The sequence below is a fragment of the Staurois parvus genome, unplaced genomic scaffold (genome assembly GCF_062004578.1).
Source record: "Staurois parvus isolate SC_StPar_1 unplaced genomic scaffold, SC_StPar_1.0 ptg003601l, whole genome shotgun sequence".
Taxonomy (NCBI): domain Eukaryota; kingdom Metazoa; phylum Chordata; class Amphibia; order Anura; family Ranidae; genus Staurois; species Staurois parvus.
Window position 1 is genome coordinate 1,136,891 of NW_028321397.1, and position 12,659 is coordinate 1,149,549.

General features: G+C 43.9%; 1 protein-coding gene across 3 annotated transcripts in view; it reads left to right on the forward strand.

Moving 5' to 3' along the window:
- Positions 1–12,659, forward strand: part of ANKRD27 (ankyrin repeat domain 27) — a 106,181-nt gene that overhangs the window by 26,966 nt on the left and 66,556 nt on the right. For all 3 annotated transcript variants that reach the window (XM_089667831.1, XM_089667828.1, XM_089667829.1), the window contains exon 2: positions 10,759–10,988. In XM_089667831.1, coding sequence (XP_089523957.1) covers positions 10,887–10,988 — 102 coding nt within the window. In that variant the 5' untranslated portion in view covers positions 10,759–10,886. The remainder of the gene's footprint in view (positions 1–10,758; positions 10,989–12,659) is intronic.

The following is a 12,659-nucleotide window of genomic DNA, read 5'->3' on the forward strand; positions in this document are numbered from 1 at the left end:
TTACCTGTATCAATGGCACCGGTTTGAACTTGTTATCAGTATAAAAGACACCTGTCCACAACCTCAAACAGTCACACTCCAAACTCCACTATGGTGAAGACCAAAGAGCCATCGAAGGACACCAGAAACAAAATTGTAGACCTGCACCAGGCTGGGAAGACTGAATCTGCAATAGGTAAGCAGCTTGGTGTGAACAAATCAACTGTGGGAGCAATAATTAGAAAATGGAAGACATACAAGACCACTGATAATCTCCCTCGATCTGGGGCTCCACGCAAGATCTCACCCCGTGGGGTCAAAATGATCACAACGGTGAGCAAAAATCCCAGGACCACACGGGGGGACCTAGCGAATGACCTGCAGAGAGCTGGGACCAACGTAACAAAGGCTACCATCAGTAACACACTACGCTGCCAGGGACTCAGATCCTGCAGTGCCAGACGTGTCCCCCTGCTTAAGACAGTACATGTCCGGGCCCGTCTGAAGTTTGCTAGAGAGCATTTGGATGATCCAGAAGAGGACTGGGAGAATGTCATATGGTCAGATGAAACCAAAATAGACCTGTTTGGTAGAAACACAACTTGTCGTGTTTGGAGGAGAGAGAATGCTGAGTTGCATCCAAAGAACACCATACCTACTGTGAAGCATGGGGGTGGCAACATCATGCTTTGGGGCTGTTTCTCCGCAAAGGGACCAGGTAGACTGATCCATGTACAGGACAGAATGAATGGGGCCATGTATCGTGAGATTTTGAGTGCAAACCTCCTTCCAACAGCGAGGGCATTGAAGATGAAACGTGGCTGGGTCTTCCAACATGACAATGATCCCAAACATACCGCCCGGGCAACGAAGGAGTGGCTTCGTAAGAAGCATTTCAAGGTCCTGGAGTGGCCTAGCCAATCTCCAGATCTCAACCCCATAGAAAACCTTTGGAGGGAGTTGAAAGTCCGTGTTGCCCAGCGACAGCCCCAAAACATCACTGCTCTAGAGGTGATCTGCATGGAGGATGGGCCAACATACCAGCAACAGTGTGTGCCAACCTTGTGAAGACTTACAGGAAACGTCTGACCTCTGTCATTGCCAACAAAGGATATATAACAAAGTATTGAGATGAACTTTTCATATTGACCAAATACTTATTTTCCACCATAATTTGCAAATAAATTCTTTCCAAATCAGCCAATGTGATTGCTGGATTTATTTTCTCATTTTGTCTCTCATAGTTGAGGTCTACCTATGATGCCAATTACAGGCCTCTCTCATCTTTGTAAGTGGGAGAACTTGCACAATTGGTGGCTGACTAAATACTTTTTTGCCCCACTGTAAGTACCTGAAATAATAATAAATAAATAAAAACGCAGCAAAATGCTGAAGTATGAATGGGGTTCAAAACGACATCCTTGACCTTCCAAAAACGCCTGTTCTCAGAATGAACTGATTGGCTCCTGAACTCCTGTATAGATTTTTCGTCCCCCTTTTTTCTAACATTTCATCACGGCTGAGGGAAAAATTACAGTTCTTTAATTGTAAGAACGCGCTGATTGGTTTTATACCTGCAGGCCGCCTTCTGATTCTAATGGAACTATTAAATCGCGAGCTTAATTGCTGACCGCATAAATCTATTCACGTGGAAGGAAGCTCGTCTTCTGCCCATTTCTCTAAGTGAATTTGATTTTTTTTTTCCTCTCTCGGTACCATTAGGAGGATGTTTAAAATTACGCTCAAGTCAAAATTGAAAACGAAGTCTTGAAATGCATCCAAGCATTCTTGCAGGGGCCGTGGCTCTTGGATATCTGGGAACCCCGACTTGTGCTGATAGAGAGCAATTCCCAAACAAGCCCGCTTTTGGTTCCTTGTTATGAATCACTTGATGTAAATGGGGAAAAAAACTGCCTTTATTAGAAATTATTATTATTATTATTATTTCAGGTACTTATATAGCGCCATCAATGTACGCAGCACTTTACATATATATTGTACATTCCCATCAGTCCCTAACCCTCAAGGGGTGTACAATCTAAGGTCCCTAACTCACATTCATACATACACATACTAGGGACAATTTAGACAGGAGCCAATTCACCTACCAGCATGTCTTTGGCGTGTGGGAGGAAACCGGAGTACCCAGAGGAAACCTACGCTGGCACAGGGAGAACATGCAAACTCCAGGCAGGTGGTGCTGTGGTTGGGATTTTCTCAAACCACCAATTGTGGTGGTGTTTCCAAATGTGGATTAGAAGATTGTGGCTGGAGAGAGAGAGGAAGGGAGGGGCCCATTCACAGCAGCAGCTGTTGAAGGTGGCACCGGTGCGCTGTAAGCATTTTCATTTTTTCAACTTTTTTTTTTTTTTTATTTTGCAAACTTTATTGAACTGTCACAAGTGACATCTTATTAGGTCATAGCGAGGTGTGATGCCATGCAGAGCTGCCGTTGGAAATCACAGAGCCCTGTACAGCCTGACAGCCCCCCCCCCCCAAAAAAAAATTAAAATATTTTCATTAAGAATACACATCATTATTAGTGGGCAGCAGGGGGAATCTTGTCCTGGACAGGGAAGGTGATTGGTGAGGTCGGCAAGGTGATTGGTGTGAGGTCGGCAAGGTGATTGGTGTGAGGTCGGCAAGGTGATTGGTGTGAGGTCGGCAAGGTGATTGGTGTGAGGTCGGCAAGGTGATTGGTGTGAGGTCGGCAAGGTGATTGGTGTGAGGTCGGCAAGGTGATTGGTGTGAGGTCGGCAAGGTGATTGGTGTGAGGTCGGCAAGGTGATTGGTGTGAGGTCGGCAAGGTGATTGGTGTGAGGTCGGCAAGGTGATTGGTGTGAGGTTGGGAGGTGATTGGTGAGGTCGGGAAGGTGATTGGTGAGGTCGGGAAGGTGATTGGTGTGAGGTTGGGAGGTGATTGGTGAGGTTGGGAGGTGATTGGTGAGGTCGGGAAGGTGATTGGTGAGGTCGGGAAGGTGATTGGTGAGGTCAGGAAGGTGATTGGTGAGATCTGGAAGGTGATTGGTGTGAGGTTGGGAGGTGATTGGTGTGAGGTTGGGAGGTGATTGGTGAGGTCGGGAAGGTGATTGGTGAGGTCGGGAAGGTGATTGGTGTGAGGTCGGGAAGGTGATTGGTGTGAGGTCGGGAAGGTGATTGGTGTGAGGTCGGGAAGGTGATTGGTGTGAGGTCGGGAAGGTGATTGGTGTGAGGTTGGGAGGTGATTGGTGAGGTCGGGAAGGTGATTGGTGAGGTCAGGAAGGTGATTGGTGAGATCTGGAAGGTGATTGGTGTGAGGTTGGGAGGTGATTGGTGTGAGGTCGGGAAGGTGATTGGTGCTGTTGGGAAGGTGATTGGGGAGGTGATTGGCGAGGTCGGGGAGGTGATTGGCGAGGTCGGGAAGGTGATTGGTGATGTCGGGAGGTGGGGAAATTACAGAAACCGATCTCGTGTTTCTCTCCCTGCAGCAGCTGAAAGCCAATGAGAAGGAGAATTCAGCCTTTATGCAGGCCATACATGGTTCGAATCCTGAACGATTTTTCGTCCGAAAATCGAAACGTCGTTTGTTATGTAATCCGATGATGCCACCAATGATTTAGAAAATCTGCCATTTTTTTCACAAATTTTCCAGCATGCCCGATAAATGAAATGGGGAGGAACCACAAAAATCGGCCGATTCCATTGCCCCATTAACAGAGCGAAAATCGGCCAATTATTCTTCGGTCCGATTTTCGTATAAAAATCATTCGGAATTCGAACCATGTATGGCCTGCATTAGTTGCTGCAGGGAAAGACACTCAGAGGATCGTTTCCTCTAATTGCCCCCTCCCACTTCACCGATCACCCCCTCTCCGGTTCATATCTGATTCCCCTGTTGCCCGGGCCCCTCTACAAGAGGACTGGTGCTACCCCGTTATCGGTGGCCCTGAAGCCATGGACTGCGTTGGGTTGGGCGCTGTGCAGTCTTGCTGAATTCCGTACTTTTTTTTTTTTTTTTCAGCTGCAATGGTGTGGTAACAAACAAGGCTTTTTGCCTTGGCTCGCTTTGGGACTGCGCTGGGCGAAGATTGCCAGCACAATCCCAAAGTACGACTTAAAGTAGAATTTCAGCCTAACACTAACTAGTCTTAAAAATGTTCTCTTACCCTCTCCTGCTAACTGTGCTGCTTAACCTCTTGGCGCCTGTGCCTCCCGGCCCTTTAAAAGTCTCAGCAGCCGGGAGGCGGGGCGGGGTTTTAGGATCATGTGACCGCCGTGATTCGCGGTCACATGATCGGAAAAGATCCCAATCGAAAGAGGAGATCAGGATTTTTCCGGCAGTAGCGGACATATGTGCTGGGAACGCGCAAGGCGCACGCTCACAGCAAATATGCGGCTGCTTGGTATCAAGGGGTTAACCTGTGTTTTATTTTTAGTCCAGTCACGTGATACCCTGTGTTACCCCTGGTTCACATATATGCGGCCGTGCGAGCCGCGTTTTGCGTGGTCGTGAGAGCCCTTTTATTTGAATGGACTCCCGTTTCAAATGCCAAACACTTGTAAACGCGGTCAACCGCGTTTAGAAGAGTTTAACTGTTCCATGTCCAGATGCTGTCCGGAGCCTTTTTTCATCATTGGAAATGCATGCAAAGCTTTTTCCATGTATTCAAATGGACCCGGTACACCAGCGCCGTCAGTTCCAGGTTTCGCGTGAAGGAAACAATGGTAGAACGCACCGCATTATGCTCATGATGGGATCCATAGTGAATACAACCAGAAAAGACCGGTCATCTCAACACATACTGCTCTCTCTGCTTCTGCTCTCTCTATTTCTCTCAAAATGTCTGAAATAGTTAGTTTTTTACTGTTTTTCAGTGCATTCTGGGCATTTTGGAAGGTCTCCTGAGGTTATCTTTTTAAAAATGCTTCTAAATGCAAACGTGCGCATAAACGCAGATAAACTGCCGTTTTTTAACCTACATTTTCCAGCAGTCAGTATCCATCATTCAGAAGAGCTTTCCAAACGCCCCGTGTACATGAGCCGTTACACTTTCATTTTATTTGGGAGCCCCGGCGTCCCAGTTGCATCCGTGCGGGCACTAAGAGGCTTACAGCTAGTTATTTGTCATGTGTAATCTCCTGTTCAGAAACAAAGGCAGATGAACCAAATAACCTGCTTCCCCTGCAGCCATCTGGACGGTGATATGTGAGCAGCCATCACGCCAGCCTCAAATTTTCCAATTTTCCTTATTACAGTGGTAATGGCGGATTGTCCTACAAATGTCTTTTTGCTGATTGCAAAGAAAGATTGTTTTCCTCCTTCTCTGGCAAGAGATTCTCTAGAGTCAATAATAAGACGTCTTGGATCCAAGACCCCAAAATTTCACTTTGGAGTATGGTTCTGCTTGGGCGTGGACCGGTTAGTTGGCTGTTGTCGCAAAGACTGATTGCACTGACTGCTGAGAGCGGTGTTGCCTTGAGCAGTGATTATTCTATACATTTATTTTAACCCTTTGAGGATCATAAGGTTTTGGAACGCCAAAATAATTTGTTTTTTAAAGTTCGTATACTTCAGTTGCTGTAACTAAGCCATTTCATGAAATAATTGGCAAAAGGCTGTTGTTTGTTGATAAGAACTAATATTTTGACTCAAACCAAAAAAAAAAAGAAGAGTTTTAAGTTCTTAATCAGATGATACACGCAATTACAAACATGGGACAAATCCGTCCCTTGGTGCTCGGGTGTACTATAGCAGACGCCCATGTGAGGGCTGTGTTTGCACGCACAGGTACCATTTCTGTAAGAGTCCCATGGGAGGTGGAAAAGAAAGACTTAGGAAGAAAAAATAATCTTCTGAATTTTTTTGCAGTGTAAAAGTATTCTGAGTGTAACAATCATGTAGGGTCACCATCAGCTCTTTCATGCACTTCAAATAATGCATCTTATCCACCCGTTTGTGGTGGCTGTAGATCTGGATAGGATCAAAGAAGAGCAAATTGTGGCAAACATTGGATTGTAGCGGCTCTGAGGTGGGCATATATATACAACAGCCCATTCGGTTTGAACCTCAACATGACATTAACGCACATGTGTAATTGGGGGCTCCAGGTATTGTAAAACTGAGTGTGTTATTGCAAGGTCACCATCAGGTCTTCCATGTGCTCCAAATGTAGCATCTCATCCACCTATTTCCTCAGGGATGGGGGAGTGTTTGTTTTCCAGTCCCTGGGTATGACCATCCTAGTGGCTGTGACCATCCTAGTGGGCCCATTGAATGGACTGGCAGCACACCTCCAACATGGCAATAACACAAGCACAATTGTAACAAGATGCGTCATCTTTACGACTAAGCCCTATTGCAGTGGTTCTCAACCTTCCTAATGCCGTGACCCTTTAATACAGTTCCTCATGTTGTGATGACCCCCAACCATAAAATTATTTTCGTTGCTACTTCATAACTGTAATTTTGCAGTGGGAGGAGTAGTGCCACATCACCGATGTCAGTGGGAGGAATAGTGCCACATCACCGATGTCAGTGGGAGGAATTGTGCCCCATCATTGGTGTCAGTGGGAGGAATAGTGTCCCATCATTGGTATCAGTGTGGGAGGAATAGTGCCCCATCATTGGTGTCAGTGTGGGAGGAATAGTGCCCCATCATTGGTGTCAGTGGGGGGGGGGATAGGGCCCCATCATTGATACTAGTGTGGGGGGGAATTGTGCCCCATCATTGGTGTCAGTGGGGGGGGGGGGTAGTGCCCCATTGTTGGTGTCAGTGGGGGGAGGAATAGTGCCACATCGTTGGTGTCAGTGGGGGAAGGAATAGTTCCCCATCGTTGGTGTCAGTGGGGGGGGGGAGGAAATAGTGCCCCATCATTGGTGTCAGTGGGAGGAATAGTGCCCCATCATTGGTGTCAGTGGGAGGAATATTGTCAGAGGACAAGGGGGCACTCTTTTCGTCTGGAGGAAAAGAGATTTAATCTCCAAACACAGAAAGGTTTCTTCACAGTGAAAGCTGTGAAAATGTGGAATAGATTCCCTCAAGAGTTGGTTCTGGCCATCTCAGTGGATTGCTGTAGAAAAGTCCTGGATTCTTTCCTAGATGCACAGAATATAACGGGATACTAACATTTATAGGGAAAGTTGATCCAGGGAATATCCAATCGCCTCTCGGGGGATCAGGAAGGAATTTTTTCCCAGCAGGAGCAAATTGGATCGTGCTTTGCTGGGTTTTTTTTTGTTGCCTTCCTCTGGGCCAACTGTGGGTATAGGATTATAACTTTTTTTTTTTTTTTTTTTTCTTCTATGGTTGAACTGGATGGACTTTTATCTTTTTTCAGCCATACTTACTACGTAATTATTAAATAAATAACTCGGCAACTTATAACCTAAATATACCTCATATAGTCACTGACGTGTTTCGTCACTTCCGGACTTCTTCTGAAGGGATTTTTTATAATTTAAATATATTTATTTATTTTATTTAATTTTATTATTTTAATTTTTTTGTTTTTGAGTGTACACGATTTGTCAGTATATATTAGTTTATTTATAGTTTACACATTGATTTTGCATGATTCACGTGTTACAGTTGAATCTATTTTATGTAAATTCTTTTGCACAGATATAATATATACTTATTTGTTTGGAAGGTATATATACACATATTTGAAGGTAATAAACTATTTTTAGTTTTATTTTTTTTGAGGTAATCACTGGGTCCGGAATACTGGAAATATTGAAGTCGGACACACGGGACTGAGAGATTTTGGTGGACTTGAAAATTAAATTTTTGGGACTTTATTTAATTTTATGTTTTTTGATTTATTAATTGAGTTAAGGTGAAGAAAAAGGTTTTGAATATTAGACTATGTAACTATAAGCAAAGGGAGAGTCTCTCTTTGTGAACAGAAGAGAAATTGATGTTTAGTCGGATACATAAATCTGTAACTGCTGTCTTCTTCCTGCGTCTTTGATAAGTCTCAGTGGTGCATGCTGGGAGCTGACTGTGGCAAGCAGTGCGGAGTGGCCATGTGTGATAAGGTCCTTCTATGTGATTGCTGTTCACATCCAATTCTCCGTGCTCAGACAGCTTTGCATAGGACTCCTGATGGGAAAGGGAGATTGATAAGTGGTCAAAATCGATAAGGTCTGCCAATCAAGGTCAATGATATATATGTGTTTAATGTTTTTAAACCCGTTTTCTTTTCTGTGTCTCTCTATTGTAACTATAAGTGGGGGGCTCTGCTTCTTACTTAGCTGTGATGCACAGTGGCTGCACTTTACTGCTTCTTCCCACAGTGCAAGTCTTTAGGTCTTTGATGCATGTGCTACATAACATTTCTCAGGGTGGGTTTCACAGCAGAACAGCCAGGCCGCAAGCATTTTCAGAAGCGCTCAGCAACAGCCATTTTCATATTTTGCTTATGACAGGTGTCTTTTAAAGTGCAGGCTCTGGGACTGTCATCCTTGTCCCTGGTTTTTAAAACGCAGCTCATTCGGGGGCTGAAGACCCCTTGCTCCTACCAGTGTGGCCACGTGAGGAAGCTGGAGCTCAGTCACATGTTTGCGTGCACTCCAGATGCAGTTCTCGGGGTGGGTTTCCTGATGGTGACAATAGTGGACCATGCCTGTGTAATGGCTACTTGTAGACTCTATCACAAGCCTGTGTGACAAGATGACAACGCAGGTGCACAGTAGGGAGATGAGGGCAGAGCGTTGTCACCAGGGATGCACCGAAATTTCGGTGGCCGAAACGTTTCAGCTGAAAACACCCCTTTCGGATGAACTGAAAAAAAGCACCGATACAGGTGCCGAAAAAACCTCGCCGCCACCGGCCGCCGCTCAGTAATTCGCAGCCTTACCTGAGAAACCATTGACCGATTCCAGAAGAGAGATGTGGGGTCTTATTGATGTGGGGTTTTATTGACCCATATCTCTCCATAAAGAGGACCTGTCACTAATTATTTCTATCACAAGAAGTGATTGAAAAAAACAAAAAAAAATTAAATAATAGAAAAAAAGTTTAAAGTGCCCTGAAACCAACCCCCCCCCCCCCTCCCCGTGCTCGCACGTAGTGGTGAACACATACATAGGCCGTGCCCACATATGTAAATGGTGTTCAAACCACACACGTGAGGTATCGCCACAAAAGTCGGAGCAAGAGCAATCATTCTCGCACTAGAGCTCCTCTGTAACTTTTCACTGCTAACCTGTAGAAGTTTTTAAAGCATCACCCATGGAGACCGCAGTTTCACGCCATTCCACGAGCGTGTGCAATTTTAAAGCGGGACATGTTTGGTATCTATTTATTCGCCGTAACATCCTCTTTCATATTTTACCAAAAAATTGGGGTATATATTGTTTTGGTTATTTTTTTTTTAATCAAAGTGTATTTTTTTCCAAAAAATATGTTAATTTTAAAAAAACTGCGCATTCCGGTTTCGGTTTTTCGGCACCAGAATTTTCATTTCGGTGCACCACTAATTGTCACCGTATAACAGGAAATGACTGATCACCGGGCATTATTTTATTGAAATCTGTCGATTTTAGATAATTAAAAATTGATTTTGAAATGATATGACATGTTGGGGCTCCTTCCGACTGTAGATTGGTATGTTTTATGCGCAGATGCGTGTGCTTTCACTGTGGAGCTGCATGCAGACAGCCCATAGAATGGATGCACATGCAGTGCCGACACGGGTACAATTGCAGTTTGAAATGCAGGCAGGAGTGGGCGCATGGATCCCAATGCAGAGCCTCTACGTTTAGATCTCCTGCCCGGATGACAAACAATGACATGCTATTGTGTCTGTGCCAGCGCTGAGTGCGCATCCACTTCTGTGGGCTGCCTGAACACGAGCGGTTTTCAAAGTTTGACATGCGGACAGGAGCAGGTGCACAGATCCAAGCACAGAGACTTTGCATTCGGATCTGTGCATCGACTGGTCAAACTTTGACATGCACTTTTTTCCTTGCAGGTGCTGTGTGTGCATACACTTCTATGGCCTGTCTTCACGCAGCTATGAGGAGGATGCACACACATCTGCCAGCCGCATGGAGGATGGCATTAATTTACTGTCTGATTGCACCGTAATGCAGGCCATAGACGGGTCGAAAACCGGCCTTTTTTTATTTACAAAAAACACGAAAAATCAGTCGTTCGATCGGCTGACGTTACCACCAACGGTAAAAAATCGGACGATTTTCGTCCCGTCTACGGCCGGCATTTAATTACTTCTTTTCCTTGCAGAGAGCTCCACTATTATATTTGAAATGAAAAAGTATTGTGGTTGCACAACATATCCATTTGTATCCATTTCGGATACAAATGGATACATTGTTGCAACCGCAAGACTTTTCATATAAAATATAATAGCGGACTGGAATTCTTCTTTTTCGTCTTCTTCTTTTTCGTCTTCTTCTTTTTCGCCTTCTTCTTTTTCGCCTTCTTCTTTTTCGCCTTCTTCTTTTTCGCCTTCTTGCAGGTCACGGCTCATGTGCAGATTTTTTTTATCGGTAAAACGATCAGCCGATTTGCCCATCATTTGCTGGGAAAATCGTCCGATCATCAAAATCAACTGCGAATTTTCCAACTTGACTGATTTAAAAAAAAAAAAAAAAAAAAGTGTCAAAACCCAGAAAAATGGCCGACCAATTATAACCCACTAACGGTGCGAAAATCGGCCAAATTTTTTTTTCAGCCGAAAAATCAGCCGATTTTCGACCCGTCTACGGCCTGCAAAAAAGATTAGATGAAATCTCAGCGATTGGATTTATATTTCTATTCGTTTGTTTTCCAGGTGTCGCACAGTTTCAGCTGTCCAGGCAGTTTCCATTTTCTCCAGATTCACATACGTAGAAGTAATGGTGCCATCATGAGCACAGCGAGCACGTCGCTCCGATACTCCTTGCGGAACTGACATCCCTTATGGCTATGTATGATGAGGACATTCTGAACAACGCTTTCTACTTGGCAATCCACAAGCAGAGGCCTGACCTTATTGACAAGGTTGCTGAAGTTCACGGCATTGTAAGTTTGCGCCATTCTTCCCACAGCGGTGAGCATCGCTGTTGTTTCTGTTTAGCCTCCTAATTAAACCTGTCAGGTTTCTTAATTATACGTATTATGTGAAATGGTATTGTACCGTGATGATGAATGTCACAGTTGCCCTTTTTAAATCTGGAGTTAATTAAAATTCCCACCATGCATCATTACTCTGCACAGTGGGTGAGCATTGGTCAGACAGGAGTTACTTCCTGTTGCAATGGTGGGGGTATTTTTTTATTAGCTCCATTAAAAAAAAGAAACAGACATTGGTAAAGGTATAAATTGTGTTTACTTACATAGTTATATAGTTAGTCTGGCTGAAAAAAGACAAAAGTCCATCCAGTTCAAGCATAGAAAAAGTAAAAAGTTATAATCCTATACCCACAGTTGATCCAGATGAAGGCAAAAAAAAACTCAGCAAAGCATCCAATTTGCTCCTGCAGGGGAAAAAAATTCCTTCCTGATCCCCTGAGAGGCAATCGAATATTCCCTGGATCAACTTTACTTATAATTGTTAGTATCCAGTTATATTCTGTGTATCCAAGAAAGAATCCAGGACTTTTTTGAAGTAATCCACTGAGCTGGCCAGAACCAACTCTTGAGGGAGTCTATTCCACATTTTCACAGCTCTCACTGTGAAGAAACCTTTCCGTGTTTTGGAGATTAAATTTATTTTCCTCCAGACGTAAAGAGCGCCCCCTTGTCCTCTGTGATGACCTCAGGGTGAATAACTCTACACCGAGTTCAGTATATGAACCACTGATGTATTTATATATGGAGATCATATCCCCCTTATGTATTATACATGGAGATCATATCCCTCCTTATGTATTCTACATGGAGATCATATCCCCCCTTATGTATTATACATGGAGATCATATCCCCCCTTATGTATTATACATGGAGATCATATCCCCCCTTATGTATTATACATGGAGATCATATCCCCCCTTATGTATTATACATGGATATCATACCCCCCCTTATGTATTATACATGGAGATCATATCCCCCTTATGTATTATACATGGAGATCATATTCCCCCATTATGTATTATACATGGAGATCATATCCCCCCTTATGTATTATACATGGAGATCATATCCCCCCTTATGTATTATACATGGAGATCATATCCCCCTCTTATGTATTATACATGGTGATCATATCCCCCCTTATGTATTATACATGGAGATCATATCCCCCCTTGTGTATTATACATGGAGATCATATCCCCCCTTATGTATTATACATGGTGATCATATCCCCCCTTATGTATTATACATGGAGATCATCTCCCCCTTATGTATTATACATGGTGATCATATCCCCCCTTATGTATTATACATGGAGATCATCTCCCCCTTATGTATTATACATGGTGATCATATCCCCCCTTATGTATTATACATGGAGATCATATCCCCCTTATGTATTATACATGGAGATCATATTCCCCCCTTATGTATTATACATGGAGATCATATCCCCCCTTGTGTATTATACATGGAGATCATATCCCCCTTATGTATTATACATGGAGATCATATCCCCCTTATGTATTATACATGGAGATCATATCCCCCTTATGTATTATACATGGAGATCATATCCCCCCTTATGTATTATACATGGAGATCATATTCCCCCC